Raw genomic sequence first — 19,315 nt, forward strand, 5'->3', positions numbered from 1 at the left:
CCATCTGTGTCCCATTGCTCATTTCCTGCTCCATAACCACAACAGGAAGTGAGAGGAAATCCATCCGAATCCCTGTTTGTTAGCAGGGCCACCAGAACTAGTGTTCCAATTAAAAGATTTCCCATCTATTTCTGTTCTGGTGACCTCCCAAAATTTTGGGGTTTTGTTTACGTTCAGTTTCGGTGATAACAGTCACCAGGACATAGCGAGAGGGTACATTTCCCTAATGAGGACACAGATAGCAATAAAAGCCTAAACAGAGGTATACGCAAGGCACTGGACCAAATTATTTGGTTAATAAGAGAAAAGTCTCAAGTCCATGGGTAGGCAACCTTGACAGTCCAGATGTTGTGGAACTACAAGTCCCATAAGGCACTGCAGGACTCTGACAGCAACAGGCATGGCTTCCAGAGGCAAATGGAATTTGTAGTTTAGTCACAGCTGAAGTGTCAAGATTGCCTACCCCTGCTCTAGTCAGCAAGACTCAGATGGCCTGAGTTCAGCAGCTCTCCACATAGCAGAGGCCTTCCCAGTAACTACACAGTGTACCTGACACCTGATGGGTGTTCTCATCCTTCTCTACTCTATCTAGAACTAAAAAACAGTTTTAGCTTTAATTTACTTTAAATTAATTGTTTAGGCAAGTCCTTCTATTGTCTAGTTTTCTTTTTTTTTTTAGGTCCTTTAATTACCTAGAACCTAAAAAAGGTTGGACAGTGATTGTACAATCAGTTTTTAATGTGTATGGTCATAGGAGATGGCATATGACATACATATGTCACACACATACAGGGGGAATGCATCAAAACTGGAGCAGGTGTTCTATCAAAGTTTGTGACGGTGTTAGAATGTGTGACCGGTGGGGGCGTGGCCTAGACATGGCAGTGTGAGAACGTGTGACTCCGGAGCTCTGCACGGCCTCCTCTTCTAACCTCTACAGCGGACTTTTTTGCTCACCCTCCCCGCATGTCCAGCAGCCACAGACCCCGGAGCGCATCACCATCGGCTTCAACCCGCAGCATACGGCACTATTTCGGCCGCGGTTCGATGTCTGGGCAGCCGACGACCCGTTCCAACATGGCGCCCGGCCGCCTCGCCGCAGTGGTAAGCACTCCCCATAAGCGGCCTAACGAACAAGGGTGCGGAAAATGCTCGACTAGCTCGCTTGATGATTACGGACAAGTACAGAATGAGGGACTTTCGGGCAGAATCTGATTGGCTTACTACTCAGGCCATCCAATGCCTCATTGACCCCCCCCACTTGACTCCTGGAGTGCTATGCAGCTTCGGCATTTTATTAGGGCAATCCCCAACCCCCGAGATCTGGATAGACCCCTCACGGTATACGAAGAGATGTGCACAGGTTCACTACCCTCACGGCATGCCATTTCAACCATCTATACTTTGATCAACACACCCCCTACTGATACAGTACCGTCATTTATGACAAGATGGGAGGAAGAATTGGGGATTGTCTTTACGGAACAGGTCCATACTATCCTCACCATGTCTTTCAAATCTTCCATGGCTACCAAAGTGTAGGAACTTGGCTACAAAATTTTATCCCGATGGTATAGAGTTCCCTGGCTCGTACACAAAATGAGACCTACCATACCTGAACAGTGTTGGAGATGTGGCTCAGCCACAGGCACAATGCTTCATACCTGTTGGTCCTGTCAGAAGTTGAGACCCTTTTGGAACCAGGTGCTGTCTGTGATCCAAGAGCTGACCATGACAGACCTCACAGATAACCCAGCGGCCTGCCTCTTGCACATGACAGCGACACCTCATGCCACTTACAAACGCTCGCTCACACGCCACCTGTTGGACGCAGCCAGAGCCTCCATTCCTCTGATGTGGAAGCAACCACACCCTCCGTCGATGGCATTGTGGCTGTCTAAGGTACGAGAGGTATACGCCATGGAGGACCTAACAGCCACCCTGAGAAACACGGAGAAGCAGTTCTTGTCCACCTGGGGAGCGTGGATATATTTCCAACACTCTGCTCGCTACACGGATCTCCTGTCCGGGGTCACGCAAGCACTTATTCCTCCAGCCGTTCCCGTCACCCAATAATCGTTACACCTGAGGGGAACTAGTGAAAGCTACTTCACCTTCCCGGACGTAAACGATCTCCCACCAATGGGGAATATGGGCAGTGGTCCAGGTACCTCTCTCCTCCCTCTTTCCTTTCAGATGCCTACCAATTCTACTTCTCATGGCTACTTCTGCAATCCTTTCAACCCGCGTATATCTGTTCTCTCTCTTTTTCTTCCTCCTGCATGTCTTTTATAAGGATATTTGTGAAAATAAAACAAAGATGGAGTTAGGTGTTTCTGCCGTTCGCACGACCCCCTTTTCTCGCCCTAATTGCAAGATACGCCTAGATGACATGCACAGCTACACGATTTTGTAATTAATGCTCAGGTAACATACTTCCAGGGGTCGTCAGTAGACTTTGATTTCTGGGTACTTTATGGTTATTCTAGCTCTTGGTACGTCCCAAGAGTACAAGCGGATTTATTGTATATCAGGTTTCTTTGTACTGATGCTTGTATTTTGTGTATTCTGTACGAATTTCTGTACGAATTTAAAAAAAAAGAATGTGTGACCGGTGATGTGGTCACACATTTTAATGTAAATCGCGCCCAGTTTTACAGCGGTGGAATGTGTGACCGGTCGCATGGTCACACATTTTAACGTAATCCCGCCCAGTTTTTCGGTGGTGAAATGAGTAACCGGCAAAAGGTGAAGAATTCCAATGCTTTCTCGGCTGTTCCAGGGCAGATCGGCATCGCAGATTGTATGTGCAAGAGAACCGATCTGCCCTGGAGCAGCTGATCAGTCCAGAAATGTCACTTCTATCAGACTTTGTGGAATGTGAGATCGCAGTCACAAGTCGGATAGAACATTTCACATTTCAGCTGTTCCAGGGCAGACCATTTCACCTGCACATACCATCCGCGATGCCGATCTGCCCCGGAGCAGCTGAGAAAGCGTTGGAATTTTTCACCTTTTGCCAGTCACATATTCTACCGCCAAAAATCTGGGCGGGATTACGTTAAAATGTGTGACCACGTGACCGGTCACACATTCCAACCCAGTCACAATCTTTGATAGAACACAGGCAAAACCTGGAGCAGCTGCGCGTGGCAACCAATCAGCTTCTCTCTTCACTTTGTTCCATTAAGATTTGAAAATTAAAGAGAGAAGCTGATTGGTTGCCACACACAGATGCTCCAGATTTTGTCTGCTCCAGTTTTGATAAATTCCCTTCACTGTATATACTTATTTATATGTATCCAACAAAGTTCATCTGAAGCTCAGCTAGATACTATCCATCTAATCAGATACACTGTTGCTATTTAACATAGGACTATGAGATATCTACAGAAGCAAATTATACTTATTTTTTTTTATCTAGCTTCTGATTGTCTAGATATAGTATAGTATAGTATGTTACACCACTGAACTTACTTTCACAGGGAGGACATGGCGAAGACTGGGAGGGTCTCATAACTCGCATTATGTTGGGAAATAGCCAGCTTAAGTGTAGATCTAGTTACACGAAACGATTAAAAACGGGTGAAAGAAGACTCAATGCTTCAAAAAATAACTTTTCAGCTATAGCAGATGCAGGGCAAGGTGTGGTTACAGGGGGAAAATGTACATATATTTATACATTTAAATGCAGTACATAACCCAATTTGGCTGCAAAGTAGAGAGATAAGCTTTAAAGTAAAAGTTACAGTAATGCCTCAAAATATAAAAGAAAGCCAAATCCAAGTGAAAGTCTCATGGATAGTGTTTTTTTTCACCAAGTACTGCAGACTTCCTGTATGTAAGGATAGTAAAAGGCATACAGGAAGCTTTATCATGCTGATAATACAGGATAGCACAGTACAATGGCCTGCAGTAAATGACATATAGTCACATACAATGGCAAAGTACTGACACGGCAAATTTCAAGACTTCACTCACACAGGAGTACTTTTGGCCATCAGAAGAGTTTTTACTGAAGGATGCAGATAAAAAAATACGTTGTTTTTCTTTCACCTCCACATGTGATTTGTACTTTTTCTGTTGTGTACAGTTTTAGTACTTTCATATGCATTAAACCACATCAATAACAATTTGCTTGCATCCGTCCTTGGCTAGGCGCTCACTGAGGTGTGGTTACGTGTGGCTCAGCTGCCTGGAAACCAATTGTTCCCCAATTTACAGTGGAAAACGAAAACGATATTACACAGGTCAGTGGTTTGTTTTCAGGTGGTCACTGCAAAACCACTTGCAGCATTCTCTCCGTGTAATCCTCTTATATTCACCAGCTCCATGTGCCCAAAATCAAAATAGCGGGAGCAGTCATCAAGTGGTTATAAGGCAGTTTAAAGAAGAACTTAAAACATTTAAAAAGAATACAATTGGAGTGGGGCTTCTCCTACACTGCAAGGGTTAAGTGCTCGTTTTGGCTATTGGGCTAAAAAAAACCAAACACCTATATTACTCACCTAATCCTCGGTCTCATGGCAGTCAGCACTCTCCTCTCTCCCTCTGGAATGTCCCTCGGCATCCTTACATCTAATGCAGAGCAATGGACCACCATAACACGTGATGACGTCAGTGGTCCTTAGACTCCCGGAGCTCAGGGGAGAAGAAGCTGCAGGGACCAGTCTAGCAGCCCAATGGGACCGAGGACTAGGTGAGTATATCTGCTTTATCCAAGACCCCTAGACCAAAACAAGAACGTAACACTTGCAGTGCAGGGTAGCCCCAATGCAAAGGTATATATTTTTTTTTAATTCCCAGAGTTCTTCTTTAAGACCTCAGACAGTAGTCCACTATTTCTTTCTTTTTAATGTTTTTTGAGTGTTTTCTCATCAGTTGGGACTCTTTAGACCACCTTCTAAACTTTCACTAAACTGCTTACCAAGGAAAGGCTCCCTTCTCTGTACGAGCACTCCTCTAAAGCCCCTTTTATGAGGGGCTCCTGGCTGTGTTCAAACATCTGGGAGAAGACTAGAGTACCTGCCAGAGCAAGGAGTAAGGCAAGTAATAGAGCCTATTCCTCCAACCTCTAGACTTAATGAGCATCCCCCCCTGTCCCGGCACAGCATGGTTATTTTTTGTGTAATTCCCGGAGTTGTGCTTTAAAAGTGGCTCTCTTGCTTTACTTAGCCGCACTGACCACGCTAAACCACTGTCAGAAGGCTGTGCAGAGACCAGCACTGCTGGAAATTCCTTGCAGCGCTCAATGGTTCCACCTGCCATGTCACCACATGGTAGAGTAGTGATAAAGAGGTCGGTGAGAGGAACAACGAGGTGAGAGAATGCAGCAGGGACTGATCTGTATTAGACACGTGTAAACATGGCCATGAGCATGAACTGAAAATGGACCTGCATTTTAAAAGGACAAGACTGTGTCACCTCTGAGCCAGTATCTCAACCCAGGAAGTAGATGCTGACCCTAGATGATTACCATTTACACATTACTTGGCATGGATGCATCATACATGAACAACTACATCTGATACTAGGACCACTTTACAAAAGAATCTATCATCAAACAGCTAACATTGCTTATAATATAAAGAGCAGACAGCTGAGGCATGCACCTACCTGCAGTAGTTTTTTTATTTGGTGTGATGAAAGAGTCAATGTACCCACCTGATTACCACATACTACAAGGAAGAGTGGGCGGATAAGGTAACATTAACCAGCAGTCATTTCCAATCATAGGAACTACAAGTTCAACCCCAACTGTGGATGGACTAGGAGGAGGTTAAGGCTGCATACATACTTCTCCACTCCTGTATGCTGCGTTAATACATGTGCGTTGTGTCACGCCCTTCATGGATGTTACGTTATGGCAGCCCATCCATTATGCCAACACACAGGGATATACAAAAAAATGGAAATGCAGCATTTCCCCCAGCAGGGCGCATGTCAATGCATGGTAGTGCCTTACCGAGTGTTGTAGTGAGCTGCAATGCATGTTTCGTCCAAGCTGTGTTGCCTTAGTGTGTTGGGCTGCCATTCAAAATAAATGGAACCGCAATGTGCCAACACACAATGGGAGTTGCAGTTGCAACATACACCATTGCAAAGGTATGTTTTGAACCTTAAATTAAAATATATTTTCTAGATGTTAAAACATACATTACATTGTCACAGTGACTGGACGGACAATATACAAAGCACAACAACACACAGACACTTACAAATACAGCCGGGGATTTCATGCTGGAAAAGTTAGTTCATCACGGCAAGGATGCTTGGCCCATTAGCAGCAATAATTACCGATTGTTTTCAGAAGTATCATACTCACTAATGCAATTTAAAGGAAAGCTCATTACAGGCAGCTGGTACAGGAGCGCAATCCACCCGAAACAGCATTTCCTTATATCCATTCTGCAGCCAACATCAGCTTAGCTCTGCAATTAGATTTCCAACTCCCTGCAACAGCTGCCAAATATTTACCCTGGCATGAGCTAACAGAGTTCCAACTATCCGAGGAATATTCAGCCGCGGACAGGCTCAGCTTTTGCGCTCACGTCTACAGATCTCAAAAAGTATTAAAGAGACTCTGTCACTGGGAGAAACTGCTGCAAGTATGAAGTGCAGGAGGGTCTAGGTGCTGCAGAATCCCCTTTAAACCTTCCCCGTCACGGCTCAATCTCTGGCCAAGCTTTGGAATTTTCTGGTAGCGGCGAAGCTTGCTTGCCCCTTCTGCGCACTTCTATTAACCAATGAGGCTGCTTATCCTAGTGGTGAGCCAACAGGAATATGTGGAGGTGGGGTATAGCAGCACGATAGGACACTGCTTGGAAATTTCAGAGCTTTGCCAGTTAGATCGGCCCGGCATTTTGCCATAACAGGAAGGTCTGTGGGACAACCATAGACATCCCTAGAATCCTGCACTTTATACTTGCAGCACTGTGTCCCCCTGCCAGCAGTGACAGAATCTCTTTAAAGTGGAACTGAACTCACCTCCTGCCCTCGCTGGAGCAATTCTTCTTACATGTCCAGGGTGTTTAGCCATATCCACTGGCCGGGCCAGAATAACATAACTCCCAAACATAGACAGAAGAGTCCATGTTCCGGTGTGCTGAGAACATTCTACCGAGTACAGAAGACTGAACCGGTAGCTTAGTTTGTTTTATTGCAAAGAGGCATAGCATGTCTTCTTTAATAAATGGCGCACCTGCTCGCAGTTTTTGCCTGGGCCATGCTGACCGTCCTGCTTCAATATTTGGAGTTACTGACCTGGAACAGACATGCATAGAAGGATTTCAGACTGGCGTTGTTCTGGGTGTAAGAATGCTGCAAGCGATCCTGTGCTTGGTTCATACAGGATACAGAAACACCCTCCCCAGCTGTACCCACTTTCCCTTCAATTCACCGCCATACGTTCAGCTACCGGGAGATACATTTAATTTCCTCCCCTTCCACCCATATACAATAATATGACAGTGCTGTCGGTCACTCAAGCACCCGGTGCAGGGAGAGTCCTCGGACCTCTGTAAATGTATGTCATGACTGGGAGCTGACACAGAGCGTCCTCTCTTCCAAACTGCTGAACTCTGTAGTCAGTATATTGCAGACGCAGCCAGCAGTGAGAAGACTTTGGCGTTAGATGTATACAAATGCAGGAGTCCACGGCCACTAGATCTCAATAAGTATGCCTCTGCGGAGAGGGGAGGTGGGCTCTGTGAGGTCAGCGGAGGGGGGACAGAAAGAAAAAAGTGCACTTTCTCTATAAATGAACCTAAGAGCCCTGGCACTTCCTTTTCAAAGGTTACAAAGCTCACACACATCCTTTTTGAATTGAGCACTGGCGTTGTCACCCTGCTGTGTGTGCTCCTGCTGTGCAGATGCACGGGGTACCTGCAAGCCTACTTAACATAATGGGAGGGGGCAGCATTAAACTCCGGATAGTAACACGCTCATGAAGACTCTCGCCGCTCGCCACTTCACAGAGTCATCCACTGGGCTGCTTAAGTATTCCAGAAAAAGCAACGCCACTTACAGGAAAATTTAACCAGTTTGGATTCTCTGGCCCAGAACAAGTATGCAGTGAGACTGAGACCTGAGATGTTGCAGAGTGGTGGATCCTTGAAACACTTTTTAATATCTTATTCATGCCGCTTGAAAGCAATTAGCCAGGTAGCATATATGTTATCCAGTGTAAAAAAAAAAAAAAGGCAAAGCCTATGGGCCACTCCCAGACTACTCTCATGGAACCTCTGGTTAGTGCTCTGTATATTACTGCTGAGCAGACGGAGATGCAGCTCGGCACAGAAACCCATTTACCTTTAATAGGCTTCTGAGACGACCTGGCTGCCTCCAGTTGTAGGAAGCCAACCAGCTTGAATCAGTGGTAGCCTCAGTGCTGCTCGGCTGAGGTCCAGAGAAGGGGAATACCAGCAGGTCAACGGGTTGCACTTTGTAGCTGAAAGTGGAAAAATCTCTTTCAAATATTAAATAAAAATAAGACATAACCTTACACAATACAAATGTAGGCATGTGGTGGTTGAAAACCAAAGCTGGCATAATGACATGCTGTGTGCTGTGTAACTATAGCTCTTCACTTCAAACAATTGCAAAACACAGTAGAAATTACAGGCGTTAAAAAAATAACTCCAGGCAATCTGTGATTAGCTAATGCCACCCAGGAATGTCAGAATGTCCTTAAAAGAACTCTGGGCAAATAAAAAAACTTACCCTTGCAGTGGGGCTACCCTGCACTGCAAGGGTTAAAGTGACATTTAGGGCCCATTCACACCACATCCAGATTACCTCCAGACCAGACCATTTCCGGACGGAAAATGCATCCCAATGTATCACTATGCTATTTCCCTCTGTTCCCACCAGTGCAGTCCGTTCCTGACCAGAGCAGAAAAATACTGCTTGTCATATTTTGTCTGGTCTGGAATGCACTAGAACAGTGATGGCGAACCTTGGCACTCCAGCTGTTTTGGAACTACAAGTCCCATGAGGCATTGCAAGGCTCTGACAGCCACAGACATAACTCCCAGAGGCAGGTGCATCTTGGGATTTGTAGTTTTGGCACAGCTGGAGTGCCAAGGTTCGCCACCACTGCACTAGAACATATAAAAAAATGCATGGGACGCACCTGTAAGGCCATTATAAGCTAAAAAAAAAAAATTAAAGTTCCAATTGAGGCAAAATAGCATTGCACTATGTTCCAGATCTGGTCCGGAAAATGGTGTGAACCCAGCCTGCTTTAAGGACTTCCCTTATGTGATGCCTCTTTATGCAAACATCCTCTTCCTTCCACTCCTTTCCAAAAGTCCCTCCAGCGCTGGTGCCGCTCTCTGATCCAGCGCTGATTCCTATGTCCCACAGACACTGTCCTGCGTGCACGCTCCACGCTGCATGCATTTACTTGCTCTGTGTCTCTCCTCCGGTGATATCGACTGCGCATGCGCCCGCACACACTTCCTCCTGTACTGCCGTTTGGGAAGCAGAGTTCTGCAGCCGGGACCAAACACAGATAAAGTATTACCTATTTGCAGTAGCTAGAATAAAGTGACAAGAGAGCATGGAGCCGGCTTCCCAGCCAATCAGGAAGCCGGGCAGCGTGTAATGACATACCGGAAGTATCGGGCTAGACATCAGAGCATTTGGGCGAATACTCGCCCAAATACTCGGCATCGGGACTGATACTAGTATCGGTGCATCCCTAACTGTCACCAAGACAGAAAGAGCTAGCATATCCAAAACTTTACAGTTGTCACCAGAACAAAAGGGTGACTCTAATGGGTCCCCCGTTTTCGTGACAACTAAGAAGGAATTCTCCTCACTTCATTGAGGTTTCCTTTCACTTCCTGTTGTTTTGGAGATCTGAAGTGAATGAATATCTCCCCAACAAAACGCAGCAAGAAGTAAACTGACATTGGGGTGACACCCCTTCACTAATTCACTCATATACCTTAAAAAATAAAAATTGTGTTGTCTTCCATCCACACTAGCAGCACGGGTGAACATGCACAAAATTGTTTGATTCTGTGTGCGTTAAGGAAAGCATGAAAAGAGATTGTCGCACTTGTGGTGTCTTTATTTGTTCATGGCACTCGAAACACAGCAATCAAGATGTGCGCCATGGCATGCGCGTCAACACGCAATTAAAAAAACGCTCAAATGAAAGGCCTTACTATTTCAGGGTTACCCAGGGCCGGGATCTGATATCACAATCAGTAACCCCATGTAGGTGAAGTTATACCTCATACTGAGTATTACTGTCTATTATGTCATTTATTATGTGCCTTTTATCCCTATGGTATTTCTGGGCTCTGTTCACACTAGCGCACGGACATAGAAAATACTGCTAGTCTCATTTTCTCTGGTCTGGAACGTACTGGAATGCATCAAAATGCATCAAAAACGCATACAAATGCATTGGACTGCAGCTCAAAGTCCAATGCATAACTTAATACATAGAGTGTTAAAAAACAAAACAAAACAAAAAAAAACACTCAAAGCTCACAGCTAAATCTGTTACATGGGCTTCTTCGCGGCGTTTGTAGTACGTAAGGCAGCCCATTTTAGGGCCAGTTCACACCACCTAGTTACTAGGCAAGAAAACAGATGAAAAAAAACATGTTACGCATTTCTTAGGCGCTTCCATTAAAGCATATCAGAGCCAAAATGCACAACTCTTCCCCAAAAGTAGCTCATGTACTTTTTCGAGCTACAGGAGTTTTGCTACAATCAACGCTCAGATATGTACAAGGGCCATCAAAAACAATGGGATTCCTCCTGCTGGGAGTTGCAGTGCTAAGGCATGTGAACTACAAAATGCTCAGGTGTGAATGGGGCCTTAGGGTTTGTTCACTTACACTGTGAATGTAAACAAACAGCTCTGGGAAAACAAGAATAAGGAATGAAAAGGACACCAAAAACCAGAAAAAATATATATATGCAAAACAAGACTACATCCTTTAGGCCTGGGGTAGCCAAACTTGGGCCCTCCTGCTGAGGTGAAACTACAAGTCCCATAAGGCAGGGCTTGAAAATGTTTCTTTGAATCCAGGAGCCAGCCCCCCAAAAAAATTAGAAGCCAGGTTTTGTTCACAGGGAACTTAAATTTTTTTTGTTTGGCATTTTTAAATTTAATTTAAAGTGACATTAAACCCTTAGATTTTTTAACATAAAACAATACTGTAATGTGCGCCTTACTGTAATCCATGGTTGTTTCCCTTCTCTTTGCTGCTCTTCCTTTTAAATCTGTATCTGTGCTCATGCTCTGCAGAACTCCTGTTTTGCAGCAGACTGCCTTGTCTCAGGAATGGATACACGGTGTCTGTGTATAAGTTTGTATAGGCTTGTAACCTGAGCCAGCACTACAGGAAGAGGCCCTGAGCTGCAAAGGGAAGTTCTCCCCAAGCATGAGAAGACATGAGGATTTAAAAAGGAAGAGCAGCAAAGAGAAGGGAAACAACCATGGATTACAGTAAGGCACACATTACAGTATTGGTTTATGTTAAAAAATCTGAGGGTTTAATGTCACTTTAACTTTATTTTTTTAAACTTTAGTGGGGCGGAGACAGGGGGCCATATTTAAGCAGGTAATTCCATTTTCCCAAATTACTTGGGAAAGTGAAATTACCCTTTAATGCGCATTGTGCGTGCTAGAGAGTGCTGCTGCCCAGCTACCACAATATAGCACACGATGGCATGGGGGCAGCACTCAGCACACACACAATGCACTAGGCATGCATTTATTTTGCACGCAAATGGCGAGGTTGGTTTATATTTTAAGTGGTATTTATTTTATTATTTGTATACCTTCTTATCACTTTTATTCATTATTTAGTATTTTTTAATCACTTTTTTTTAAAATTAACTTTATTGATATCACACATGGGATAACAAGCCCCTATGTGAGATCATTCGGAGGTGACAGGCTCTCTTTATGAAGCTTGCCCTACAGAACAGAAAGTCCAACCTAGCATTGTGGTGGATCTTCTGCACAGCTCCACATGTGACAGCTGACACAGGAAGTGCTGTAAATAGAACGTTCCTGTGTCACTGATCACAGAGCAGATCAGAGAACAGACGTTCTCCGCTCTCCTTCCCGCTCTCCATCCTGAAGTTATTGCCGTGGTCCCGGGTTCCCCAGAAAAGTAAGGGAGCCCTAAAACCATGGCGGGGAGGGGACGGCTGGGGGGACGGACTTTGGAGGAGGGGGACGGACGAGCAGGCTGCTATGCAAGTAATCTGGGCACATCACCTGTACAAAAACAAGTGCTGGCTCCCATGCTCTACATTTAGCCCTGTAATGTAGAACCCCCCCCCCCCTCTGGTGAATGGGCTGTCAAGAGCCCAGGCGCCAGGACACAATTTATATATACGGCAATCTGGCGCCTCGGATCTGTCAGCCCTGCAAGACTTTAAAAGCCACAGGCATGACTTCCATAGGCAGATGCATGATAAGGATTTGTAGTTTCACCACAGCTGGAAGGCCTTTAGGCCATTGCTGTTAAAATGGACCTTTACCCCCTTTCACTAAAAATCACTCCAGCATGTAACTCTGCAACATCATCTCACTTTCATTAGTTAAACATTTTTTGCTTTTACTTACAATTACTGTTTTTCTACTTTTTGGTTGAGTCAGGCACTGGTAATGTAGCCCTGGCCTCACTTATGCATCCTGGGAAGGCTGCATCACCAGTGCCTTACTGGGCTCATCTGTAAACTGCAAAATCTCACAATATTGGGGAAAAGGCATTTTCTTCCCCCTGAGATGATGTGCAATGCCACATGTTTGATGTGAAAGATCCAGAACTCCAGGAAGTAAAGGGAGATGGATTAATCTGCTTAGTGAAAATGGCCACAGTGAGAACAATGGGGAGGAAAAGAAAAATATGGTATGCAAAGAGTAAACAGCTTGAAATTATCTATAAGTATTTATTTGTAAACATGCCTAAAAGATGCCTTTTAAAAAAATGAACTTTATTGACATCACACAGGGGATAACAATCCCTTATGTGATATTATTCGGAGGTGACAGGCTCTCTTTATGAAGCCTACCCTACAGAACAGGAAGTCCTCTTTAAAGGGTACCTATGGTCAAAAACTAAAATATAATTGAATTTCTATATTGAATCTCCATAGGTTCTATCCCACTCCTAATAAACATATCCTTTTAAATGTTTGTGAACTTACTTACATAGGATGTACTTCCGCAATGCACTTACACAATTTCACTCAGCTCTGTGAATAATCACCACTCTCACAGAGCCTGCCTTCTGAACTACAACTCAGAATCTGAACAATGTAACATTATCACTGCTTGCTGGAAGCAGTGCATGGTGGGGTATGTAGTAAGGAGAAATCAATATTGCCTCACCCCAAGCAGCAGGGAAAGAGAAGCAAAGCACACTGGGAATCCAGGAAGTTGTTGAAAGTGATGGAAGGCAGCACTCACTACGTAAAAGGGATTTCTTCAAGTTAGCTTCGATTGCATTATCAAAAACAACTCTAGTAAGTATTCCTATTACAATGCTGATCGAATAACAGGATAGTGTATGCTGGGACTTTACATCCCCTTTAAGATCTCTACAAAGTATTATGTTAAGTGTACACTTATGCTTTCACTTGAGCATATAAAAAATAGATATTGATGAAGCAATGTAATCCAGAATACGCAGACAATTACAGAGGAAGATTGTAAAGATTTTTATTTCAGTTCTATCTTGCATCAGAGGCTTCCCCCGGCATCCCCCAAGGCTGTCTGTAGTACCAGAACGAAGTCTGAAATATGACTGACAACTAAAGACCACAAATGTGCCCACACAAGCAGCTAAAAACACTGTCTGCTAACTCACCGCTCCCATCAGAGCATCTGTAGGTAAAACGTTTTATTTAAAGTAGAACTCCGGGTATCAATATTTATGTAGAATTCCATTGGTCCACCTTGGCCCATTGTAAGTATGTAATTGTATACCTGGTCAGCCCACAAGGATTCTGTAAAACTCTGTAGCAGCCGAAGCCATTACAGTGCTTTACAGTGATCTCTGGGGTCCTGTAATGGCGCTGGGCTGAGCAGCTTACTCTGTGCAGTAATAATACAGCGGGTCACTCGCTCAGCACAGAAAGGTGGACGATAGGTGGATTGTGACGCCCAATCAGAGAAGGTCTAGTATTCATTGATATAAATACTAGGCGTTTGCTAAATGGCCACTGTGCCGAGCAAGTGACCCGTGTCTCCCCCTCCATCACTTCCATTTCCCCCCGTATCTCCCACTCCGTCACTTCTTTTTCCACCGTCTCCCCCTCCGTCACTTCTCTTTCTCTGTGTCGCACCCTCCGTCACTTCTCTTTCTCTGTGTCGCACCCTCCGTCACTTCTCTTTCTCTGTGTCTCCCCCTGCCTCACTTCTCTTTCTCTGTGTCTCCCCCTGCGTCACTCCTCTTTCTCTGGGTCTCCCCCTGCGTCACTTCTCTTTCTCTGGGTGTCCACCTGCGTCACTTCTCTTTCTCTGGGTCTCCCTCTCTGTCACTTCTCTTTCTGTGTCTCCCCCTGCGTCACTTTTCTTTCTCTGTGTCTCCCTCTCCATCACTTCTCTTTCTCTGTGTCTCCCTCTCCGTCACTTCTCTTTCTCTGTGTCTCCCTCTCCATCACTTCTATTTCCCTGTGTCTCCCTCTCCATCACTTCTATTTCCCTGTGTCTCCCTCTCCATCACTTCTATTTCCCTGTGTCTCCCTCTCCATCACTTCTCTTTCTCTGTGTCTCCCCCTGCGTCACTTCTCTTTCTCTGTCTCTCCCTCTCCGTCACTTCTCTTTCTCTGCGTCGCACCCTCCATCACTTCTCTTTCTCTGTGTCTCTTTCTCCATCACTTCTATTTCCCTGTGTCTCCCCCTCCATCACTTCCCTTTCTCTGAGTCTCCCTCTCCATCACTTCTCTTTCTCTGTGTCTCCATCACTTTGATTTCTCTGCTTCTCCCCCTCTATCACTTCTCTCTCTGTGTCTCCCCCCTCCATCACTTCTATTTCACATATCCCCCCCCTCTGTCACTTCTATTTCCCCCGTACACTCGGCCACAATTCAGCAGGAATGCTCTTCCTGAAGGAACACGTTGTAAATACGTAGCCGGCATGGTACTTGCAGCCAATCAGCTTCAGGCAACCTTGGGGTATTCTGACAGCCGCCAGCGTCCCCGTCAGTATACAAAGCTCACATCGGGAGTTTCGTCCATTGTGAAAGGAGGAATGTGTTTTTTGTTCAAAAGTATATAAAGTTCAAAAATATAACAGTGTACACCCTACTGAAGCTCTCCGATCAATTTGTATCCAATCAGGCCGGCCCTTGGACTACAGACATGTTGCTAGATCTAGAGGCCTTTGTAACGTGTGTGTGTGGTGAGACTAACACCGGGCCAAGCTGGACCAATGTAAGTAAACATAAATATTTCTACCTGGAGTTCCACAGAAGTTCACAAGCAAGCGGCACCATCCAGGAAGAGAGGAGGAAAGGTAATCCAAGGCAGGATAAAAGATGGATCAGCAGAGGAAAGGGGGCATACAACAGGGCGCAGAGGGCTGAAGAGGAGGAAAGGTAATCCAAGGCAGGATAAAAGATGGATCAGCAGAGGAAAGGGGGCCAACAACGGGACGCAGAGGGCTGAAGAGAAGGAAACATAGTCCAGGGCAGGATAAAAGATGGATCAGCAGAGGAAAGGAGGGCCGACAACAGGGCGCAGAGGGCTTAAGAGGAGATGCTGCGAGAGTAGGAAACGTAATCCAAGGCAGGATAAAAGATGGATCAGGAGAGGAAAGGAGGGCCGACAACAGGGCGCAGAGGGCTTAAGAGGAGATGCTGCGAGAGTAGGAAACGTAATCCAAGGCAGGATAAAAGATGGATCAGGAGAGGAAAGGAGGGCCGACAACAGGGCGCAGAGGGCTTAAGAGGAGATGCTGCGAGAGTAGGAAACGTAATCCAAGGCAGGATAAAAGATGGATCAGCAGAGGAAAGGGGGCCAACAACGGGGCGCAGAGGGCTGAAGAGGAGGAAACGTAGTCCAGGGCAGGATAAAAGATGGATCAGCAGAGGAAAGGGGGCCAACAACGGGGCGCAGAGGGCTGAAGAGGAGGAAACGTAGTCCAGGGCAGGATAAAAGATGGAACAGCAGAGGAAAGGGAGAGCCGACAACAGGGCGCAGAGGGCTGAAGAGGAGATGCTGCGAGAGTAGGAAACGTAATCCAAGGCAGGATAAAAGATGGATCAGCAGAGGAAAGGAGGGCCGACAACAGGGTGCTGAAGAGGAGATGCTGCGAGAGGAGGAAATACCAAAGCCAGAAAAATAAAGAGACAACAATGTGCAGAATAAACCAGGAAAATGTTTTGACAACACGAGAGACACGGAGGCAGAAAACGAGGAATGTGCAATTATCGGCCAATCAGATTTCTTACCTCGTTTGGCCATAAAATTAAAGATGAACCTGATTGGTCGGTGAGGAGAACAAGTCAATATTGTGTTTATTTTCTGTTCTCCAGTTTTATTAAAGTTGTGACAGCCCAGATGGCGAGAAACAAGAACAAAGGAGACAGAGTGAGGACTTGGGGGACCAGAGAGAACACAGGGGGTGACAGAGAGGCAAAAATTACAGAGTGGGGTGACACCAAAGAACAGAAGAGATGGGGGGCGGAGACAGCCAGGAGCAGAAGAAGTGACAGAGGGGGAGATACGGGGAAAGAGAAGTGATGAAAGGGGGGGAGGGTACCTGGAATAAAAGTGTAAGAGGGGGTGACATGGCTCGAGATTGGAAGTATGGGGTACGGAGTGAAGGTGGTGCAGAATTTAGCAGGAATGAGAGGTGGGTGACATAGGTGAGTGTCCCCGTGTTGGTAATGAATGGACAGCACAGTGATGAGTGCCGTACACGGGATGTCAGTCTATACTCCGGTTCTTAGTCTCTGTTGGCTCTCTCCTACCTGCGGGACGTCATGTCAGTTCTCCGCTCGGCCTATCTGCGCAGCTCACAAAGCGGACCGGTCTCGATCTGCCTCCTCCAGCAGTGATGAGCCGCTGTGAGTCCCGGGGTATCTGCTCTCCCGGCTCCTCTGCTTCATACAGATCCGGTCACCCCCAGTGAGCGCCTGTAACTCCCGGACTCCATAGCCCCTCCCACAATCACACCCACCATGACCACATAACGCAGCGCTGCCCGCCCCTTCATAGAATATTTAAGAAAGACCACGCTCCCGAACCGGTCTCAGCTTTGCACTGAAATCACCTGCCAATCAGACGGTAGTGCTTTCAGTCACTCCCAATATCTAGCTGCCAATTGGCTGTCTGGGTGATGCGCGTCACGGCGCCGAAAATGCAACGCCCACGTGGGAGACCCGATCCTAATCGGTAGGGGCGGTGAGGGAGACATGGAGCGCGTTCAGGTGTGTGAGGGGATGAGGATGAACCCCTGCGTATAATGTGTGAGGGGATGAGGATAGACGTCTACATAGACCCCCGTGTGTGGTATGTGAGGTAATTGCGATGGACCCCCGTGTATGGTAGGTGAGGTGATAGTGATGGACCCCCGTGGGTGGTAGGTGATGGCGAGGGACCCCAGTGTACGGTATGTGAGGTGATGGCGATGGACCCCCGTGTGTAGTATATGAGGTGATGGCGATGGACCCCCGTGTGTAGTATATGAGGTGATGGCGATGGACATCTGTGTATGGCAGGTGAGGTGATCCAGCAGCATGTACTTTCAGTATGGAAAATAATCCACCTCCCCCCCTCTAAAATAATCAATTTTCGTTCCTTTGCAGCCTGCAATGAAGACAGGCACAGTTTTTGTTTTAACCAGCTGTATTTACTCAGTGCAACTTATTACATCCAAGTGAAACATAATAACACCAACATGCTAGAAAAAAAATCAAAAACCTGATCACTGAGTTGGAAAAAGGGTCACCCCTCCTCAGGTGTAGCTAATCACCTTCTCAATGGCACACAAAGCCATTTGACATTCACCTGTGATCCGCTGTGGGGCTCATTTTGATGAGCTCAGCATGAGAAGAGCTTTCCTGGACATTCCAGCCCCTGGTAGTGCAACTGAAGCAATCAACTATGGGTGGCAAGGCACTGTCAAAAGATCTCCGGGATAAAGTTGTGGACAGGCACAAGTCAGGAGATGGATACCAAAACATTTCCAGGGCTTTACCAATGCCTAGAAGCATAGTGAAGTCTATTATTAAGAAGTGGAAGGTATTTGGTACAACACGGACCCTCCCTGGATCAGGACGTCGCTCCACACTGGATGAAAGAGCCAGGAGTAAACTGGTCAGAGAGGTGACCAAAAGGCCTCCAGCAACTCTGTAGCAGTTGCAGGAATTTATGACAGAGTGGTCATTGTGTACATGTGACAACAATATCACAAATTCTCCACAAATGTGGCTTGTATGGGAGGGTTGTCACTCCTCAAGAATGACCCCATGCAGTCACGACTGAGCTTTGCCAAAACGCACCTTGAAGATTCTGAGGCCACATGGAAAAAGGTGTTCTGGTCAGAAGAGGCTAAAATTGAATTGTTTGGCCTTAACCGCAAATGATATGTCTGGCGGAAATCCAATACAGCTCACCATCCAAATAACACCATTCCTACAGTAACGCATGCAGGTGGTAACATCCTATTATGGGGGTGTTTCTCTGCAGCAGGGACTGGAACACTTGTCAGGATAGAAGGAAAAATGAATGGGGCAAAACACCATCAAATTCTTGAGGAAAATCTGCTGCCCTTTGCCAGAAAGTTGCCAATAGGAAGAAGGTTTACCTTCCAACATGACGATGACCCAAAGCACACGGCAAAGATGACCACACAATGGTTGAAGGAGAAAAAGGTGAATGTCCTTGCATGGCCTAGTCAGAGCCCAGACTTAAACCCCATTGAAAATCTGTGGAATGAGATGAAGACTGCAGTCCACAAACGGTCACCATCAATTTTAACTGAACCTGAGCAGTTCTGAAAGGAAGAGTGGGCAAATATTGCAAAGTTAGTAGAGACATATCCCAACAGACTAAAGGCTGTAATTTAAAGTAGAAGGTGGTTCCACAAAATACTGACACAAGGGGGTGGTTCTTTTTCAACTCAGTGATTTCTGTTTTTGAAATGTTTTCTGACTTGTTGGTGTTACATCTTTCACTTGGATGCTAGAAGTTGCACTGAGTAAATACAGCTGGATAAAACAAAAACTGTGTCTGTACAACGCATATCTGAGTGTGTACGTGGGGGGTGGGGACTTTAAAAAATTGTTTTCTTTTTTAATTTTTTTTATGCTTTTTTTTTTTTTT

The 19,315-nt window shown here is 45.8% G+C and overlaps 1 protein-coding gene across 1 annotated transcript in view; it reads right to left on the bottom strand.

Moving 5' to 3' along the window:
• Nucleotides 1-17,149, bottom strand: part of LOC108790634 (tyrosine-protein phosphatase non-receptor type 11-like) — a 123,401-nt gene extending 106,252 nt beyond the window's left edge. Inside the window, exon 1 of the mRNA XM_018560941.1 lies at nt 16,960-17,149. Coding sequence (XP_018416443.1) covers nt 16,960-16,973 — 14 coding nt within the window. The 5' untranslated portion in view covers nt 16,974-17,149. The remainder of the gene's footprint in view (nt 1-16,959) is intronic.
• Between the last annotated feature and the right edge of the window lie 2,166 nt (nt 17,150-19,315).

The sequence above is a fragment of the Nanorana parkeri genome, unplaced genomic scaffold, assembly GCF_000935625.1.
Source record: "Nanorana parkeri isolate BGI_ZX_2015 unplaced genomic scaffold, ASM93562v1 scaffold489, whole genome shotgun sequence".
NCBI lineage: Eukaryota > Metazoa > Chordata > Amphibia > Anura > Dicroglossidae > Nanorana > Nanorana parkeri.